Below are 17,865 nucleotides of genomic sequence, written 5' to 3'. Positions count from 1 at the left end.
GCAGCAGCAGCAGCAGCAGCGGAATCCGTCTGCAACAGCCGCGCCTCCTCGCCTATTTGGCACGGGGGGCGCTGCTCTGCGAAGAGCGACGCCCCCTCCCCGATTGCCGTGAGGCCGCGGAGCCCCGACCGCCCCCCCCCCGGCTTTTCCTCCCTGCTGATCAACAAGCGTCGCCCTCCGAGTCACCGCCGCAAATTACAGCCTTCGCCGCCCCGGAAATCGCGCCGCCCAATTACCGAATTAAAGGGGCTCGGAGGGTCGCCAGGCAGGGCCAGCGGCGGCGGCGGCGCGTCGTTAGCGACGCTCCGGCCGCCGCCGCCCCCCGGACGCCGCCGCCCCCCCTCCTCTCCCCGAGGCAGCCGAGAGGGGCCCGCCGGCCCTCGGGGCGCTCGGCCCGGCGCTGCGGGCGCCGCTGCCGCCCCCCGCCCGCTCTGCAACGGCGCGTTTCTGGCGGCGCGGGGGAGGGCAGGAGGCGCCCGGCTGGCCTCCCCCGGGCAGGTTCACCCTTTCCAAGCGGGGCGGGCGGGGGCTCACCGTGGGCGCGCGGCTTTCCGGGGGCCGATCGAGGCCGGCAGCTGAGCCGACAGCCCCGAGCGCCTTGCAGCCCGAGGGGGAAGCCCGCGCCTCGCTCCGCCTCCTTCCGGGGGAGGCGGCCGGGGGTCCGCGCGTGCCCCGCCGCGTCGCCCAGAGGCCCGGCCGCCCACGGACAGCGCAGCCGGCAGCTCCGGCTCCGATCGTCCGGCGGACGCGCCTCCATCCCGGCGCTCTTCCGTGGCCCGAGCCGGGGCTGCGATGTCCTGGAGGGCGGCGGCGGCGGCGGCGGCGGCATTGGCCGCCCTTACGGACGCCTCCCTCTCCCTCTCCCTCTCCCGCGACCACCCGACCGGTGGCGCTTTCCCCCGCCGTCGGGAGCCCCAACGCCGGCGTGATGCACGGCGGCCCCGAGCGCCCGCGCGCCGCGCTCTCCAAGGGCGGCTGGTGGCCCCGACCGGGAGGGTATCCGGGCGCGGTCGGGCGAGCCCGGCTAGATTGCTCCGGTCTATGGCCGGGTTCCCACGGGGTGGCAGGCCATGGTTTGCCTAAGTTACGGTCCACTGAATTAACCATGATTTTGGCCAGATCGCATGGCCCGCCTCGCTTTCCTGGCCCCGGAGGGAAGGGGAGCTCGAAGGGGCAAAGCTGGGTGCTTCGGCGCTGCAGGGGCTCAAGGGACCCATCAGTCCCCTCCAACTACCTGAATCCCCCCCGCAAGAGCTCCTGACTCCTCCCACATTGGGGGCGGGCCATTTGACTTGCCCCGGGTAGCGCTCCGCCGTAGATCACCGTGGCCAAACCCGGGCTCTGAGGTCGTCTCACCTGTCAAGGCAAATTTCCAAGCCGAGCCCAACGTCAAAGGGACCAAGCCTTGTCCTCCCCCCCCCCCCGCCAGCCCTTTGGTGTAGGAAAAGCATCGCGGGGGAGGGGGGAGCGAGGGGCACTTTGTCCCAGGGAAGAGCCGATCAGCAGCCGCAAGTGTCTTTTAAAGGCAAAGGCAGGAAGGCCTTTTTTAAAAAAAATGGCAACCGTGCAGCCATTTATTCCTCTTTGCACACACACTGCCTGGTGCCCATGGGGATCATTAGGCATTACTCACTGGTATAGAAACAGAATCAGAAAAATCACAGGGCCAACAGACTCTCGCCCTTACAGTTTCTCTAATGGGAGCGGGTCGCCAGGAGAGGGGAAAAGGCTTGTGCTCTTCTCCAGCCCATTCAGGGAAGGGCCCTCGAGTTTGTTTAGTGGATCGCAAGAAGAGAAAGGGCTGCAGTTCATGAAGAGGGGTGTTGCAAAAGGCCCCTGGAGCTTCAGATCTCCTCCCGTGGAGTTCATGAGGGTCTCCCTCCCAGCCCTGCCGGCCTGTCCTGCCCTCTGCTTCTCCCCTCCCTGCAGCTGACTTCCAGTCCTGCTGGCATTTGCAGTATAGCACCCCTAATCCCCAGAGACGCTGCCCCAAAGGCAGGCAATGCCCACGCCAGGGGATTAGGTGGGCTCTCGTAGCTGAGGACAAGATGCCAGCTGCGGTACCTACTCCCTCGGATTCTGGCTGCCGTCATTTTGCCCTTGGAAAAGCCGGCGGGCATCCGGAGGCACCTTTGGGAGGCTGCTCAAGTCGCGCTGCAAAGCGGGTGAACAAGCAACCCTGGTTTCATGGAGCTGCAAATCCCTCTGGCGGTGCTGGTTTTGTTTCTGCCTTGGGAATGAAAGCTACCGAGCGGTCTTCTCAGAAAGATCCAAAGGTAACGTTCGGGAATCAAATCAAGGCCGCTTCTGGAAATTAAGGGGCAGCTGAATTAAAACAAAGCCACAGTGTATTGACTCAGCTGTAGCTGGCTGATTAACAGACTCAGGCCTAAGCCGAGTTTCATGGACCAGAATGGCTGGTTTCACACGACATATTAAGCCCCAAGGAAGCAAACCACCCTTGGGTTCGGTGCACTGGCTGAAGTCGGCCCTTAGTACAGAGGGAACTGCAATATTTTTTTTCCAGCCACCTGCTGCAGCGGTTCACACAACCTAACCTGGGTTAGCCACCCACCCAAGCCTGGATTCCCCTCATGTGCCATGCCCCAACGAATAACACGTGTTCAGCTTCTCAGGGTGTCCCACAAGATGGTGAACCACCAGCGATCCAGCCCTGCCTGGGGCTGGTTTTGCGATGAAGAGCTAATGCCCGTTATTACCCTGCAGGAAATCAGGTAAGAGACTGTGGGCGATGCGTGCGCGGGGAGACTGAACGCCTCCAACCTCTGACTAAACACTGGAATGGAGGCAAAGCTTATGACAGCCGCTAAGGAGCCCTCTTTGGGGAGCTTGCAAATGGCTCTTGGGGGGCCTGGCCTGGCCTGACAGACACCGCACAGTGCGAGGTGTCCATGCCGCCCGTCCGCTCTGCCCTCCTGGGGGATGTCCAGTGCCGTCCCCTTCCCCAAGTTGGGGCAGATCCTCTGGGTGCCGCCCTCACTGGGCTTCGGGGAGGGGGGGGTGGCCTTCAAGCCTTCTTGCCCTTCCTGTTTGCCTCCCTTCTCTCCCAAAGTGCTTCCTGCAACAACAGCCAATGGCTGTTTTGCTCAGGAAGCTTTGGAGACTGAACACACCCATTTGCTGGCTTCGGACATTACCTTGTCCACCCGTCAGTGGAATGGTAGGGCTGGGTTCACGCAGCACCCCGAAAGGTCACGCTCTCCGACCCTGGCAAGCTGTGCAAAAGCAGCTGCAAAGTCGCCTGCTGATCTGAGGGAGGCTGATGGGAGGGGCAGAGGCTGCCCCCCAGCTACCCCCAAACTTAAAGGGCGGGGGGGTGGATCGGATTTCTCAGTGGTACCCTTTTGCCAGAGTTGCCGGCCAGCACCCCCGGCCCTGGCCAACCCCTGCCGGAAGAGAGGTTCCATTTGGAAAGGCGGATGCCCAATTCCCCAAGACCCCCCTCCACCTCCTCCTCCAACCGCCCCCCCCGGCAAGGCATCAGGGCAGGGTGACTTCTTGAAGCTGCTGTCAGAGGAAACGGTGTCTGCCTCCGTTGCATGTTAAGCACCTTCAGAGACGTGCCTGGAATGCACAAAGGGCAGCGAGAACCAAGCGTGGAGCTCACACGGAGGGGAGAGAGAAAGACCTTTGCTGGGGGGCTGGGGGGGCAGCTCCTTCCTTGCAAGATCAGGCAGGAGGCTTCCCGTGCCCACTTTAGAGAGTCAAGGCCTGTGAGGCATGCTCCCTCCGGTCCAGGCGGCATCCAGTGCCCCATTTCTGGATGCAGGGCAGGAAAGATTTGACCGAACAGGATCTGAAAAGCCCAAATGTTGCTAATTGAAGAGCGGCCTGGACCTGCCTGGAAGTCAGCCCCATTTCAGTTCAGGGCAGAATGGCTATTTCTAGCAGCATCATTTTTCATCTGTTCCCCCCCACCCCCGTAAAAATTACCCCATAAAACAGTGCAGCCTCGGAAAGCTTAATGCCACGATTGTGTGCAATTCTAGCAAAAATGGGGGAGGGGGAATGACACCCAGGATTGCCCATTCTGATGAGTTCCCTACCTCCCTGCCAGGTCCCCTCTTTCTCTTGGAGGCTAACAACAACAAAAAATACATTTTAGTTTGTTTGCGAGGTGGGGTGGCACCCCCATAATGTCATTCAGGGTGACTATCACTGGAATCAGCAGGATTCTAGAGAAGGGGCATGCATGTAAGGCCACAATCTTCATGCATAAGCACAATCGTCTTGGTTTTTCACATGGCTGAATATTTTGGGCTGCTCGGATGTACCGGTTTCTATCTAGGGAAGTCCCTGTGCAACCGTGCACTGGGCAAGGGGGTGGCCTAGAGCAGGGTTTCTCAACCTCAGCAACTTTAAGATGGGTGGACTTCAACTCCCAGAATTCCCCAGCCAGCTTGGCTGGCTGGGGAATTCTGGGAGTTGAAGTCCACCCATCTTAAAGTTGCTGAGGTTGAGAAACCCTGGCCTAGAGGATCTCTTCAGGTCCCTTCCCACTTTATGTTCCCGGGAATCTGAAAAGGCGCTACCGAAAGGGACTCTGCAGTTTATGGCAGGTCTTAGCGAGAAAAGCATTCAATCAACTTCCAAATCCGACAAACCTGAAGCAAATCCAGTCCTTTCTTATTGTTCATCCATGTGCAACGTAGCCCCAAATCTCCTGTTTCTCCGACAAAGATGCTCTCTGCTTGCTCACTTAGCGGCTGATGAACTCGGAGCTGTATTTATGAGCCTCTGATTAATACGCCACTGCCTCATTTGGTTAATTTCTTTTTATTAAGAATTAAGCAAATGACTTTGAACGCAGAGAATGCCAATTCTCCGTTCTTTTAAAAGGGGGCTAGCGGGGGGGACGGACATATTTTCTTTGCCTTTTCGCATTCCTTTGGCCCTGGTGTGCTGGTAGGAGACGAGTCCGCTTGGGGACTCGGGAGTTTGGATCACGTTACTTTTAACTTTTTGGTTGGCCGGGGGCACAGCGATATTTTCAATCGAGTCAGGATGGCACAGGGCCAAATCGGAGCGCACGTTCCTTAGAACGGAGTGCCTTTCCAAGGGAAGACTCTATCCACGGTATATCAGAAAGTTTTAAATCTCTCCCCCACCCCAAACGTGGAGGAATTAGTGATGTGCAACTCCCTGGGGCGCCATGCATCGTGTTCTCTTCTGTTTTTCTCCCTGGGCTGAGAAAAAGTGACCGGCTCAAAGTCACTCTGGGTGTCTCGCCTTTGGGGGCAGCAGCATAAAATTATTATTTCAGTCTGGGGGTCCAAAGCCTCCTATTGGCACCAGTCGCCGTGTTGCGAGGTTAAATATACCCAGTTCCTTCAAACTTCCCCGTAACCCTGACCCCCTTCGAGAGAGTTTCCTGAGACCTTCGTAAAGAGCAGCCTTTTCCCCAAGTGCAGAATGAATGGGGACTCTTATTTCCGGTGACCTGGGAACCAGCTATGTTAACACAATCTAAAAATAATATTCACTTTTTTGCAGCTCATCCTATGCTACTTTAGAAGAAAGCTGGGAAACTGACGTGAGTCCTGATCTCACACACAGGCATCTCTCTCCAGTGAAACTGACAAGGCCAAGCGCATGCACGGTCAGTCGCATTAAAGAACTGACAAAACAGAGGAGAAAAATGGACAGGGTCGTGAGGAAATTTCCACATCTCTGACCCTAACCTTGCCAATTTCATCACCGGGCAGAGACAGGGCAGGGCCATGGAGGGAAGCAAGAAAAGAAGGGCGCAACAGAAAAGGTTTCCTGGCTCCGGTCAGTTTCACTCCAGCTATTAAGGAGGAAATATTCTCAGCTTCTTTGGAAGTACAGGTCAGGATGATTAAAGTGGATTAAGGTTGGAAACCCTTGGTCAATCTGAACAGCTCCATTTTGCATGCATGGCTCAGCAAATTGGGTATGGGATCCACCTTCCTGCATGGCTGTCAGTCAACTTTTAAAAGAATCTGATGGAAGGGTTTCTAAGACTGCTTGTGTCTTTTTGACATGGACACAGATGGAAAGAAAGGTGGCCTGTGTGAAATCAACCTCAGATCTAAAAAAAACAAAGCTTATTTAACCTGTTGTGGAGAGTGATCCTAAAAATGATTTTCTGAGCTTTCGGACCCAAATCTGATTCAAAGGGTATCCTTGCAGTTGAACAGTCTAGAACAGAGTTTCTCAGCCTTGGTGACTTGAAGATGTGTGGACTTCAACTCCCAGAATTCCCCAGCCAGCCAAGGAATTAGGAATAGGGAAAGATGGAAATCCACACACAGTTCCCTTCTCTGCCGAAAGGAAGCCATACGATAAATAACTATTGGATAGGAACAATTGGATATTGCTGAGTTTGCAATGGTGGTTAGTCTGTCAGCTGAAGGATCATCGCATCACCAAAGGCTGGAAGCAGCCCTCAAGTCCAACTCCTTGCCTTGTATGTGGGGTGGGGGAGGAGAATTATACTTTCAGACTTGCAAGATTTTGTTAATGTAGCCTTACAATAAAGTAGGATTAGCTCATCTGGTCGTGTTTCCTGTCTGGTCTACCTGGGAAGGCTGACATCAGTCTTGCAAGTCTGAAATTACAAATCTCCCCCTGTCTCCTTTACAGCCTGAGAAACTAGGGAGGTCCCTTCTGAGTCTTTCTCTGCCTATTATACAGCTGTGGGCTAAGCCCTCTCTTATCTAACCCTTACCTAGACAGCAGCTCTTCACCCTGTTTCTCAAGGTCTTTCTCACCTACCATTACACACCCAGCCTAGGGAACCTGCCATGTTCCTAGACCGTTATTTATACTCTCAAACTGCTTTTAGGGTTAGCAAGTTCTTAACTGTCAGCTAAAATTTGCCTTCCTCTAACGCAGATCCGTGATTCGGTGTCCTGGAATGAAAACAGCATAGTTGCCCACCTGCCCAGTCACTGTTTTCAAGGCTAAACCTACCCAGTTCCTCGGCCCCCCCTTTTACGGGTCTGTTTCCAAACTCTTGATCCTTTTCACTGCCCTTCCCTGAACCTGTTCTTCCCTTTGACAGAATCCAGTGAATAAGCTATTTGCCGCATCAACTCGCAAGTTGTATTTACTTACACTTAGCTGGGAGACGGTAGCCACAGGTGATTTTGGCTTTTCCGGTCTCACAGCCGTTCAGGGTCCGGCATTCCTCTTTCAGCAATGGCCCCGCGGCACGGTGGATGCATCCGTCCACTGTAAAGGGCATTGAAACACACACAAACACACACCTCGTAAACACAGTAATAATAATAATCAGAAGCGGTCTTAAAGGTCCCTGCAACATTTAAGGTCCTGCAGCGAGCCAGAGTTGGTGCATTATGTAAAGCCCCACATGGCGATTGGCAAATCGTGGTTTAAACTTTAGTGGGGGGTATGAACCCCAAAACATTTAACAAGCCATGTTTGTATGATGTGTGAATCGTATCTGAAAGTAGCTTTTACTAGCTCGGAAATTCTGCGTAGCCACACGTTGCCTTTTTCACGTGATTTGGCAAATAATAGCAACAGCATCAATACTAATAATAGTTATTATTATTTCGTCCAATGTATCTGAAAGGAACCACATGGGGGGCATACGATATAAGCTGCTCAAGGAACACAACAGTTCTTGCAATTACACAAAACACAGAAATCTTTTCGCTTTCAAAATGTGAAACACGCCCTCACCAATTTTTTAATTGATCGAAGACCTGCTTATTTTTTTCTCCTGCTAAAAGAGCGCTATATCTGTTGAGGACATCTGGTTTCTTTTAATCCATCCTAAATGGCTTAGTCTCCAAAGGTCAGAAATGGAAGGGAGAAGGCCATTCGGAAGACGCGAGGGAACCGATTCCCCCGGATTCAGACTTGAAACCAGAACGAAAGCGAAGGCTCCAAACCGAATTCTTCAGGGTGTGAACACGTGCCCGAATTGGGGCACCTCTGATCCCAGCGGAATCTCAGGATCACCAGATTCTGTTCTGAAAGCCTGATCGGCTGCTGTCCGTCAAAGGAAGCCACACAGTGCTCCGTAGATGGCAACAAAGGTCAGCTTATCTGAACTTCCTAACTTCCTATTATATTCGGAATCATGAGGACTAGAATCTCATTTTCCTTTCCAAGAAGGGGCTTGTAGTTCAGGGTCAGAACTATGCATCCACATATTGTGTAATTCAAGATGAAGGTTTGAGGCTGTAATAGATCAAATGCATTCATTCATTCGTCCGTCCGTCCATCCATCCATCCTCTCACTGTATGGGGCTGCCTAATCAGCACGACGTCCACACATTCTCTAATTATTATTATCACACCAAATCTAAGCGCTGTGGGATAAAAGACTCTACACTAAAGGGGTGGGTGTGTTTGTGTGTACAGACACACCCTGAAAAAGTACTCTTATGCAGTGCACGTTTTTATGTCTCAGCCTCTCCTCCCCTCCACACACAGATGTGGAAAAGACAGAACGGAAGGGACTTAGAGATGAATGAGAACTGACACAAACTGGAAATAAGGTGATCTAGCCTATTCTTCACACCTTCTTTCTTAAGGAACTCATTTGTCGCAGAACACATCGCTACCTGAATCGTGATTTTAAAACAGGGCTAGAGGGGGGAAAAACACACATCATGAAGCACAGATCTAATGATGCTACCGCTCAGTGGAACCTCCAGATTCAGGGGCAGCGTATCTCAGTGAACCCGATGGCAAAAGCGAACCACAGGAAGGAGCCACAACCAGCCCGCCCTGCTTTGGGAAATTCTCGGCACCAACCCCCTGGCCAGTCTCAGGAGGCAGGATGCTGAAATGCATCCGTCTTCGGCTCGATTAAGCAGCTTTGGGCTCTCGGCAGGGTTGGGAGGGAAAGGAAGGACGGAGGCAGAGGGGCGAAGCTGACGTGGAACTCCTGGACTTGAAGGAAGGGTGATTTGCTGTCCACTCTCAAGCCATTACAGAGAACCATTGATCAGGAAGGTCCATTATTAGCTCATTCTCAGTCCATCTCCTAATCCATAAAACAATATTTTATCAGTTGCGCTCCGAGGGGAGTCAATAAAGCCCACAGAGGCAGGGAGACCTTTTTCTTTTTTTTTTTTGGACCAGGCAGGCCATCCCCGCTGGCTTGGCTCCACGATCGTAAAGAGAAAAATCATCTCCCGATGACCAGAGAGGGGATCCTAGATGAATTCTGGTGGAGGGGTGGTTGATCGGAGGGTTTCATGTAGGGAGCCATGCAGAGGCCTGGGGATCTAGCTTAGATCTGAACTTAGGGCTTTTCAGCATCATAATTCTTGCTCTAGGGCAGAGGCAGGTCATGTACAATCAGGAGCCAGCAAATGTTATCCATTCATTCATTTATTTCAGCCTCTTATACGCTGCTCAATTCCCCCAAAGGCTCCGAAACACTCACCAGAACTCTCAAGTAAAATAAAGAGAATTAAAAATACTAATAACAATCCCCCCTCCCCTTTCCAGGTTCTCTGACCCATCTGACTTCATCTTCTTTAAAAAAGAAAAAAGAAAAAAAAGATTGAATTAATACATCGTTTGGTGGAAACCTAGCCAGATGAAAAGCAAAGGGCTCGCCTCGGGGGCCCTCTTTAACTTCCTACACGGGTCCCGTCGGTGTTTTTTTAGAGAATAAACAGGACACGTGGCTGCTTCGGACGGGGCCACCGGCTCAGGATGGCGACTTGGGGAAGATGAAGCAGGAGGAGTTGGTGGGGCGGGGGGAGAATCAGGGCAAGGAGCCACCTCACCAGGAAATAGATTTTGTGACCGGCTGAGAGTCCTTGCCGCTGAAAGTCGGTTGGGCCTGGCATGGTTCAGACCCCTAAGGACTCAACCTTTTCCTTTTGCAGCCCCCCCCCACCCCCCGCAGCCAAAATATATTTCATTTCAATATTTAAGGACAAGCATTTTTCCTTGCCTCCCTGCAGCTATAGCATTTAGCCAAACCATAGCTTGGGGGGCCAATAAAACAAAACAGGAGTGGAGTGACGGTAATGGCCCCCCCTTAAAAAAAAGTGTTTTAAAACAATCAACGGCAGTCTCCTTATTTAAAAACAAAAAGATGGGCAAGGAGTTAGAGGAGGATTTTCCCGGGGGGTCCTCCCCCCTCTCCGCAGCAGCTTTATATGATTGCAAAGCAAAAGAAGAGATTTGTCTCCAAAGTATTCTTAATCCATCCGGAGCTATCCAAGGTGTTGCTGGAAATCCAGCACTGGAATTTTGGTTTCCTTGGTGTCTGAATAATGCCGCGCGCAAAGACTCTTACAGAACATTTTTATCTACAATTGCATCAAAATTGCCCTCATTTGGGGTGGGTTTTTATCATCTCGAGCCCTTCTGCATCGCTCTGTGAATATTTTATTTTAAAAGCCTGCCGGAAAACCCGTACGTGTTTTGTGTGTGCTTCACCTAAGGTATATGTTTTGTACGTTGTTTTCCTAATACATGCATTTCTGCAAGTGGTGCTCCCTGACAGCATAATGCATTTTTCCCCCCAGTGGCAACAGCATCACAACATACAGGGAAGCACAAATCCAAGACAGAGCAGTTAAGTGCAAGAGGAAAGCCGGTAAGCTGGAATTTCAGCCTTCAGGCAATAAATACATGCTAGTCTCCCCAGGACAGGACTGGAAATATTATTCAGATGCTCTTCAAGAAGGATTTGCTGAGGATCACAATTCCTCCGTTCCTTCCTCATCTCGCTGTGAGCAGAAAGGTGCCCTTGTCTCTAATGCTCTTACACAGATAGACCCGATTCCACGTGTCCTTACATTCATGTAACGCATTGCCCAGCCTGCTTGCACCCATCAGCACCCCAGACCCCCGGAGAATGTGGCATTTGGGCATTCGGAACCGCTCGTTCTGCATTTTCAGAGGGGGAGAGCAAGCAATTAGAAAAAAATAAAAGGGTGTTTTGGAAGGTGAAACCAAGCATGACGTAGAGCAGGAAAGCCACCCTGCCACCGGAGGTTTAATTAATGCCGGTGCTGGGCCAGAGCAAATGCATCAAGAGGACAAAGGAGTGAGGCCACGGGGGGAAGATGAGAAGGGGCTGCGACCACCAGGTGCCAATTTCTCGCTTTGGAATACAACCCAGGAATTGATAAGGCGGGAAGCAAACTGCCCCAAAATTGCAGAATTGGGGGGGGGTTACTGTTGGGAGTTTTTCCAGCATTGTGCAAAACAAGGACTCCTTTGGTACCCCCGATGCCCCTTTTCACCAAGGAGATTAGCAGCTTCTCCTTCCGCCCAGCCATCCCTGCCCACCTGCTGCAGCTTGCCCTTCTTCCCAGCTGGCTCGGTGGCACCGAAGGGGCCAGGTGACCCTGAGCAACCTTCATAAGAGGGCCAAGAAGCCTAGATCTGGAAGTCTGTCCTCGTTCCCACTCCCTCCAGCATTTATTTATGTATGCATTTTACTTTTTATGAGGCCTATAAAGGAGAGGAGAAGAATACAAAACCTGGTGGTAAACTGGATGCACTTGCTGCAAAGAGAAAAAAATAATTTATAAGCTTGTTGCATAGAGCACGGGAATTTATTGCCGCAGTTCAAGACGCTGTAGCACCAGCATCAAACTGGCTTAGGGAAGCAGAGATTCGCAGGCTGGGGTGGAGCAGGGAGGAGGAGGAGGAGGAAGCAGAAAAAGAAGAGGAGGAGCAGGAGGAGGAAACAGAACAGAGAAGAGGAGGAGGAGGAGGAGGAAGCAGAAGAAGAAAAGGAGGAGGAGGAGGAGGAAAGAAAGGAGAAGGAGAAGAAGAGGGAGATGGAGAAGAGGGAAGAAGGAGAAGGAAAAGGAGAAGAAGAGGGAAGGAGGAAGACGAGGAAAAGGAGGAAGTGGGAAGAAGAAAGAAGGAGAAGAAGAGAATAGGAAGAAGAAAAAAGGAGGAGGAAGAAGAGGAAAAGGAGGAAGTGGGAAGAAGGAAGAAAGAGAAGAGAATAGGAAGAAGAAAAAGAGGAGGAAGAAGAGGAAGAAGAGGAGGAGGAGGACAGGGAAGAAGAAAGGGAAAAGAAGGAGAAGGAGAAGAGGAGGAGGAAGAGGGAAAGAAGAGGAGGCAGCAGCTACTGTTGAACTTCAGAGAGCCAGCCCTGGAAGATGGGAAACTCATTTTGGAGAAGAAAATACATGCAGAGTCTAGGGTTATTTCCCAGCCCATAACATGCCAAATAGTCACAAAGTCTAGATGTCAGCTGTGAAGTCGATATCCTAAACAGGCTATTTTCTCTGAGGGAACCGGAGCACGAGGCTCACTCGCACTCTGCTCTTATCATACGCCCGAACAACACAACCGTTCCTGCAGAGCGGTCGCCTGGCATCGCCGAGACGGTCCCAAGAGGGAGGCATCGGCAAATTTGGGGGAACCCTTGCCTAGCAGGCATTCCGAGGACATCCTGGAGGAAAGAGTTGGGGAAGGGGGAGAATGGGGTGCCCCAAGTCCCCCAATGGGAAATGCAAGACCGGGGGCACTAGCAATGTCTCCGGAGGGGAGGGGAACCAGAAAAGCCACCTTCTCCCCCACGACAATATTTGTCACAGTTGCCTTAACACGTCTAGCTTTAGAAGCGACACTGTTTTTGTTACACCTGAGATCTTTTTTCTGTTTTGACAGAAGTGTTTTTAACTTCTACAACCTTTCAGCTACAGCTCCAGGCTGCATTTTTTTCCTCCTTTCTGAAAAGGAGCAAAGGGATAAGGAGAAATATGAGTACGAATAACACTAAGATGATGATGATGAAGAACCACTGTAAACGCAGCAGCATCGGCCAGGGCTGGATCCTTGCTCTCCCACATCTGCGCACTTCTCAAGGGCACGGCAGTGGAAGAGCCGGTCATCTACTTTGGCCAGGATCGCCTTACCTAAAAAGAAAGGTCCCCCCGCCCATCTCCCAGGCCTAAAATGACCCCCTCCAATCTCATCAGGGCCCTTTCTCGTCTTCCTTCTTGGCCGGTGCCAGGCTCCACGGGGCACCACGGAAACCATGCCCAAGTAGGAGAGCCAGGTCGCCCTGACGCACAGCAAGGGGACCGGGGTCCTCCACCCCAGCCAGGGGCACCCCCCTCTGATGCCGACATTGCGCGAGGGACGGCTGCGGCTTTGAAAGGCGCTGGTTTCCACCTGGAGGATTCCGCCAGTTGAACCTGGACAAGAACCCCACCCGCCCCTCCCATCTTCACCCATGGCACTGTTGATCCAGGCGTATGGATCCATCCCATTTCTCTGTCTCATCCGACGGGTTTCCGTGGGACGTCCCAAACAGGCCAGGCCTTTGCCCCAAATGGATGATGGGGAGGAAGAGAAAGGCAAAGGGGGATTCCTTTGCTGCAGGAAAGGCCCTACGGTCATAAGAGGACAGGCTCCCCCATGGAAAAGGGGTTTGTTTGGTGGGTGGCAGCCTGTTCGCCAGCAGCAGAACCAGGACCGGGTCCCTTGGGGAAAGCCACGCTTCTCAAAAACACTCCGAACGTGGCCAGTGGTTAGGAGCTCACTCAGCACTGCCGCCTTGGGGTGAAGGGGGGTGTTTGCACAGCCCTACTCACTCAGGGATGCCCTAGAGACAGGGGCAGAGGGGTCCTCAACTGGGGGCTGAGGGGGAGATGGGGTTTTTCTCAGAGCCGATCAAAACTCACTCCCCCAACTTTGTCTAGGGCCTGCTTCAAGCCCCTGCAGGCCACGTGAGTTTGGAGAGAGAGCAAACCGGTGGGTTTCGCCATCTGCCAAAACATCTGCCCAGTGCCGCAGCTTCGCTTTTTGGGGTTGGTTTTATTTGTGGGAGGAAGCGGGGTGGGTCACACAAATTCATTCAGCATTTCAAGGGCCTTGGGGTGGCAAAGTTGGACATTATTTGTCTGTCAGTCCAGTGTTTCTCAACCTGAGCAACATTAAGATGTGTGGACTTCAATTCCCAGAATTCCAGCATGCTTTAAGTTTGTGGACTTCAACTCCCAGAATTCCCCCAGCCAGCATGCTGGCTGGGGGAATTCTGGGAGTTGAAGTCCACATATCTGAAGGTTGCCGAGGTTGAGAAACACTCAATACCCTCCATCTAGAGGGCAACTAGTTGGCAAAAGTTGCCCTCTTTCTTGTGAGAATCCTGATGAAAGTTGGCTTTCCCCCCCTTCTTCTTTTTCTTTTGGGTACCAATTGCCCAGCTTTAAAGGTTTGTAGGGATTCATTTGCAAATTATTTGCTTGCTAGCTGAACCGTTGTGGGCTTTGTTTACTGTGGTAAGGAAGCTAGATGTTTGCCAGCGATCTCTATCAGAAAATAAAAGGGGTTCATTTGGAATAGCAAGAGTTGGAAAGCACGCCCCCCCCCCCGGCCACCAATGCTGGCTTGCCACACTGGCTGACATGTTTGTGGCTGTGAGTCTTTCCTGCGCACGAAAGGTTCGGGAGAGAAGCCGCGTCCTCTGCAAGATGGGATTTGGGGACAAAGAGAATCGGAGAGGCTCCCTTGCTGCTTAGAAAGGCATCATGTTGCCTGACCTCATTGAGAAGCGCAGCGGAAATGACACCACAAGGTGGTTTTGGATCTGCTACTCGCCAGAGAGACAAACTAGGCGAGCAGATCTAGAAATGCCCCTTTCTGACAGTCCTTCCTCACCTCTCAAAGTTGCTGACGTTAGAGCAGATCCACCAGAGGTGCTTTTCGTTCAATGATTGAAATGTCTTGATATTCTGAACATGAGAACTTGGTACCATAGGTTTCTGTAGGGTCTAGATTTAAGACTCTTGAACTAGGTTGGCATGAATCTCATATGGGTCTTTTCTTGTCCTCTTACATTTTCGTTTATTCGAATCGCTCGGATGCATATTTTTTTACTCTCCCTGGCGCATTGCTTTTTCATCTGCAATGTTTCTCCAGTCATATTAAAACACACACGCGCGCGCACAAGCCCCAAATCTCCTTGCAGCATCATTCTTGATTACGAGTCAGCAGGCCCTTTCGCAGGGCAAAAATAGGCAGGCCAACTCTCGCGAACAAAACTTTTCCCAGTCTGAAAGGAAAGGGGGAATTGTGGTGAAGTGTGTGTGTGTGTGTGGCTTTGAACACACGATGCTGCTGTCTGGCCCCTGGGCTCCAATTAGTAGATCAAAGCCCGGGTGTTAAGCGCAGATGCTTCCGATTGAGATACAGGAGTTTATTTCTCCTAATAGCCACGCGGAGACTGAGCAAAAGAGGTTACGCGCCAGGTAAGGTCACCACCAAGCAGGAAAACGTGAGTAAATGAGGTTGACAGCAGCTAATGGCTGAGCCCATCTGCAGACGACGCTAATCAGCCACACGTCCAAGGTGGCCTCTGACTTTTCCTAAGCATTAATAGAAGCCTCTGAAGTTACATCACCCCCAAAGGGTTGGGCAGAGAACTGGGTTACACGGAGCCTTGCTCTTTTCGCGACGGCAAAGGAGGGGAAGGGAAAACTTATTCCGTTCCTCGTTTTCAGATCAGAACGGAAACTGAGCAACTGTGCACCGAGTTTGGCAATGCAGGTTTCCACTTTTTTTTTTTAAGTTGAGAAAATCTGCAAGAATGGGCCAGCGTTCTCGAATATCACAGGCCCAAAGAGCGTCCCACCTTGCAAGGGTTTGCCAAACTTGGGGTGGGTTAAATACAATTGCAAACGAAAATGCAAACGAGATGTTCTTGCAAACTTCTTCTGTTTTTTAAAATCCATTTGGCCCAGGAATAGGACAAACAGAGTTATAAATGGACAAATAATCTGGAAAACCCAATATCCATTTCTCACTGGGCGACAGCAAAGATTTTTAAAGACTCTTGCGCTAACACGTGAAGTACAGTCCTGAATTTTGTCTCAGATGTCACCTTCTACTTTCACGTTTACCTTTCCTGCCCAAAAAATGACAAACTCAGCTTTCAAAAATGCAAGCGAGGAAGCCGAGATTTTTATTGGGAATTTCTGCGATATTAAACTGAGTTCCTGGACATCTTTTTTTTTTCCCAGCCCAGGGCGGCACAAGCATCATAAACGTGGGTGGATAAAAAGCAGATTTGTTGCCATCAAATTTAGTCAACGCTGAGGATAATTAAATCAATTAAATACTGTTGATATTATTTCCCATGCTCGTTTAGGAAAATAGCAACACCACATCTCTTTCACCAAATGTTTAGCTGTTAGTTGGATTGATTCATTTTTATAGCACTGATCTTAATTTTACGCCTGGATTTGAACGGGGCTGTTTTTTATTCTGAGCTTTTCTATCTTGCATTAAGTGCTCTGGGTTAATCTGGAGTGTTGCATAAACAGAACTGTGGGGTACAAACTTACGAAATAAAGAACAGTATTTATCAACAAGAATGAGTCTGGGGTTGGGAGGAACTCAGCTCACGACCTCGCCTACCTTGTAGGGCTGTTGTGAAGAAGAAGGGGGGCAGGACTATATATCGAGGGAAGTATAAAGAATGGTGCCATTAGATAAAACAAATACATTAAGCAAAGATCCACATCTTGTTTCTCAGGAGTCAGTTCCACCGAACTGGGTGAGGCTTGGCTTATTTCCAAATCAGCATGTTTAGGCTTAAAGCCAACGAATGATGGATCCAGTGAAAGAATGATGGCTTGTCTTCAGGCTATGAAGGTGGATTCTCTTCATTCCCCCCCCCCCCAAGCTTTCGTAGCTCCAAGTTTCGGAAGGACTTCAGGCAAGGTAACTTCAGTTCCTCCAAGACACCTTTGTCCGTTCCCAACGCTTCAGTTTGCACACATTTCTCGGCTTCCTTGTCAGGAGTCAGCAACGTGCTGCCTCTCAGCTGCGCCCAGCCCTTGGCCCTAAGTTTATCCCTCCACCCCCAAAAGACGAGGAAAAGTTGCCAAGCTTGGCCAAAGTAAATCTGCACCATCAATATCTTAGAAGACATCTATTATTTGTAGGAATATTGCTATACCGTATTTTAATTCATATTTATTCTTTTACTGTACATCGCCCAGAGTCACTTCCAGGGAGATGGGCGGTGACAAATGTGAAATATTCAATCAATCAATCAATCAATCTGAAATCTAGAGGTTTGCTGCAGGGGGCAGTTGAAAAAGCGGATAGGCAGAAGGAACTTCAAGTTTCCAGAAGACCTGGTGGGACCTGAAGCAATTCTCCCCCGTGCAAGGAAGCTCCGAGGCCAAGCAAATCAGAGTTACAGAAAGGAGACTTCCATTATGTCTGCTTGTGTAAGAGATCTTAACCACGGATAATAAATAAATGTCAATAAATAGATTAGGTGGAGGCTTATATCATGTCCTGCATTGCCCAAAAGGAAACGGGCAAAGAGAAGAGAAGAAATGGGGGTCCCAGGAAAAGTGGGGGCCATCAGGGCAGGAGTTTTGCGCAAGGGGGCCTGATGCAAATATAGCCTTGCCCCAAAGGTTTCTGAGAATACGCAGAGAGCTTTTTGCTCCAGTCCCACGAAGACAGCCGGATAAGGGAGCAAAACGGTTGTCTGAACACAGAATCAGACCGGCCAAGGGCCGGAAGGGCTTCTGAGCACTTCTTGACCCCTCTTCAGAGCAGGAATCCAAATTAAAGTACAGTATTTATTTATTTTATTTTACTTATTTTATATATCGCATTTAGATAGCTGCCTATCTCACACAAAACGACTCTGGGCGGTGTACAGCAGTATTCCTGAACTCAGCCGGCAAAATATTCCCAAACCAACGGCCTTATTGGACCACGTTTTACTCTTTTTTTTAAGTCACGTACGTAAAGCAAGCTGGGGATGGTTTTTATTTTTACTGATTGATCCGTCCCATTTATTCCTGCCGCAATTGCCAGACTCTTGGTGGCTGATGGTAATTAAGAGCCGGAACCACCACGTCCCGCGTAAGACGTCCGTGGCGG

At 51.0% G+C, this 17,865-nt stretch overlaps 1 protein-coding gene across 5 annotated transcripts in view; it reads right to left on the bottom strand.

Moving 5' to 3' along the window:
- MACROD1 (mono-ADP ribosylhydrolase 1) overlaps positions 1–17,865 on the bottom strand; it is a 195,760-nt gene that overhangs the window by 8,705 nt on the left and 169,190 nt on the right. For all 5 annotated transcript variants that reach the window (XM_088137368.1, XM_088137366.1, XM_088137370.1 and 2 more), the window contains one exon: positions 7,102–7,218. In XM_088137368.1, the coding sequence (XP_087993494.1) occupies positions 7,102–7,218 (117 nt within the window). The remainder of the gene's footprint in view (positions 1–7,101; positions 7,219–17,865) is intronic.

Source organism: Python bivittatus, unplaced genomic scaffold, assembly GCF_059951505.1.
Source record: "Python bivittatus isolate LINGU-HERP-01145 unplaced genomic scaffold, Pbiv_v1 ctg000180_np1212, whole genome shotgun sequence".
Taxonomy (NCBI): domain Eukaryota; kingdom Metazoa; phylum Chordata; class Lepidosauria; order Squamata; family Pythonidae; genus Python; species Python bivittatus.
The sequence above is the reverse complement of the archived record's forward strand: the minus strand, read 5'-3'. Positions and strand labels throughout refer to the sequence as shown.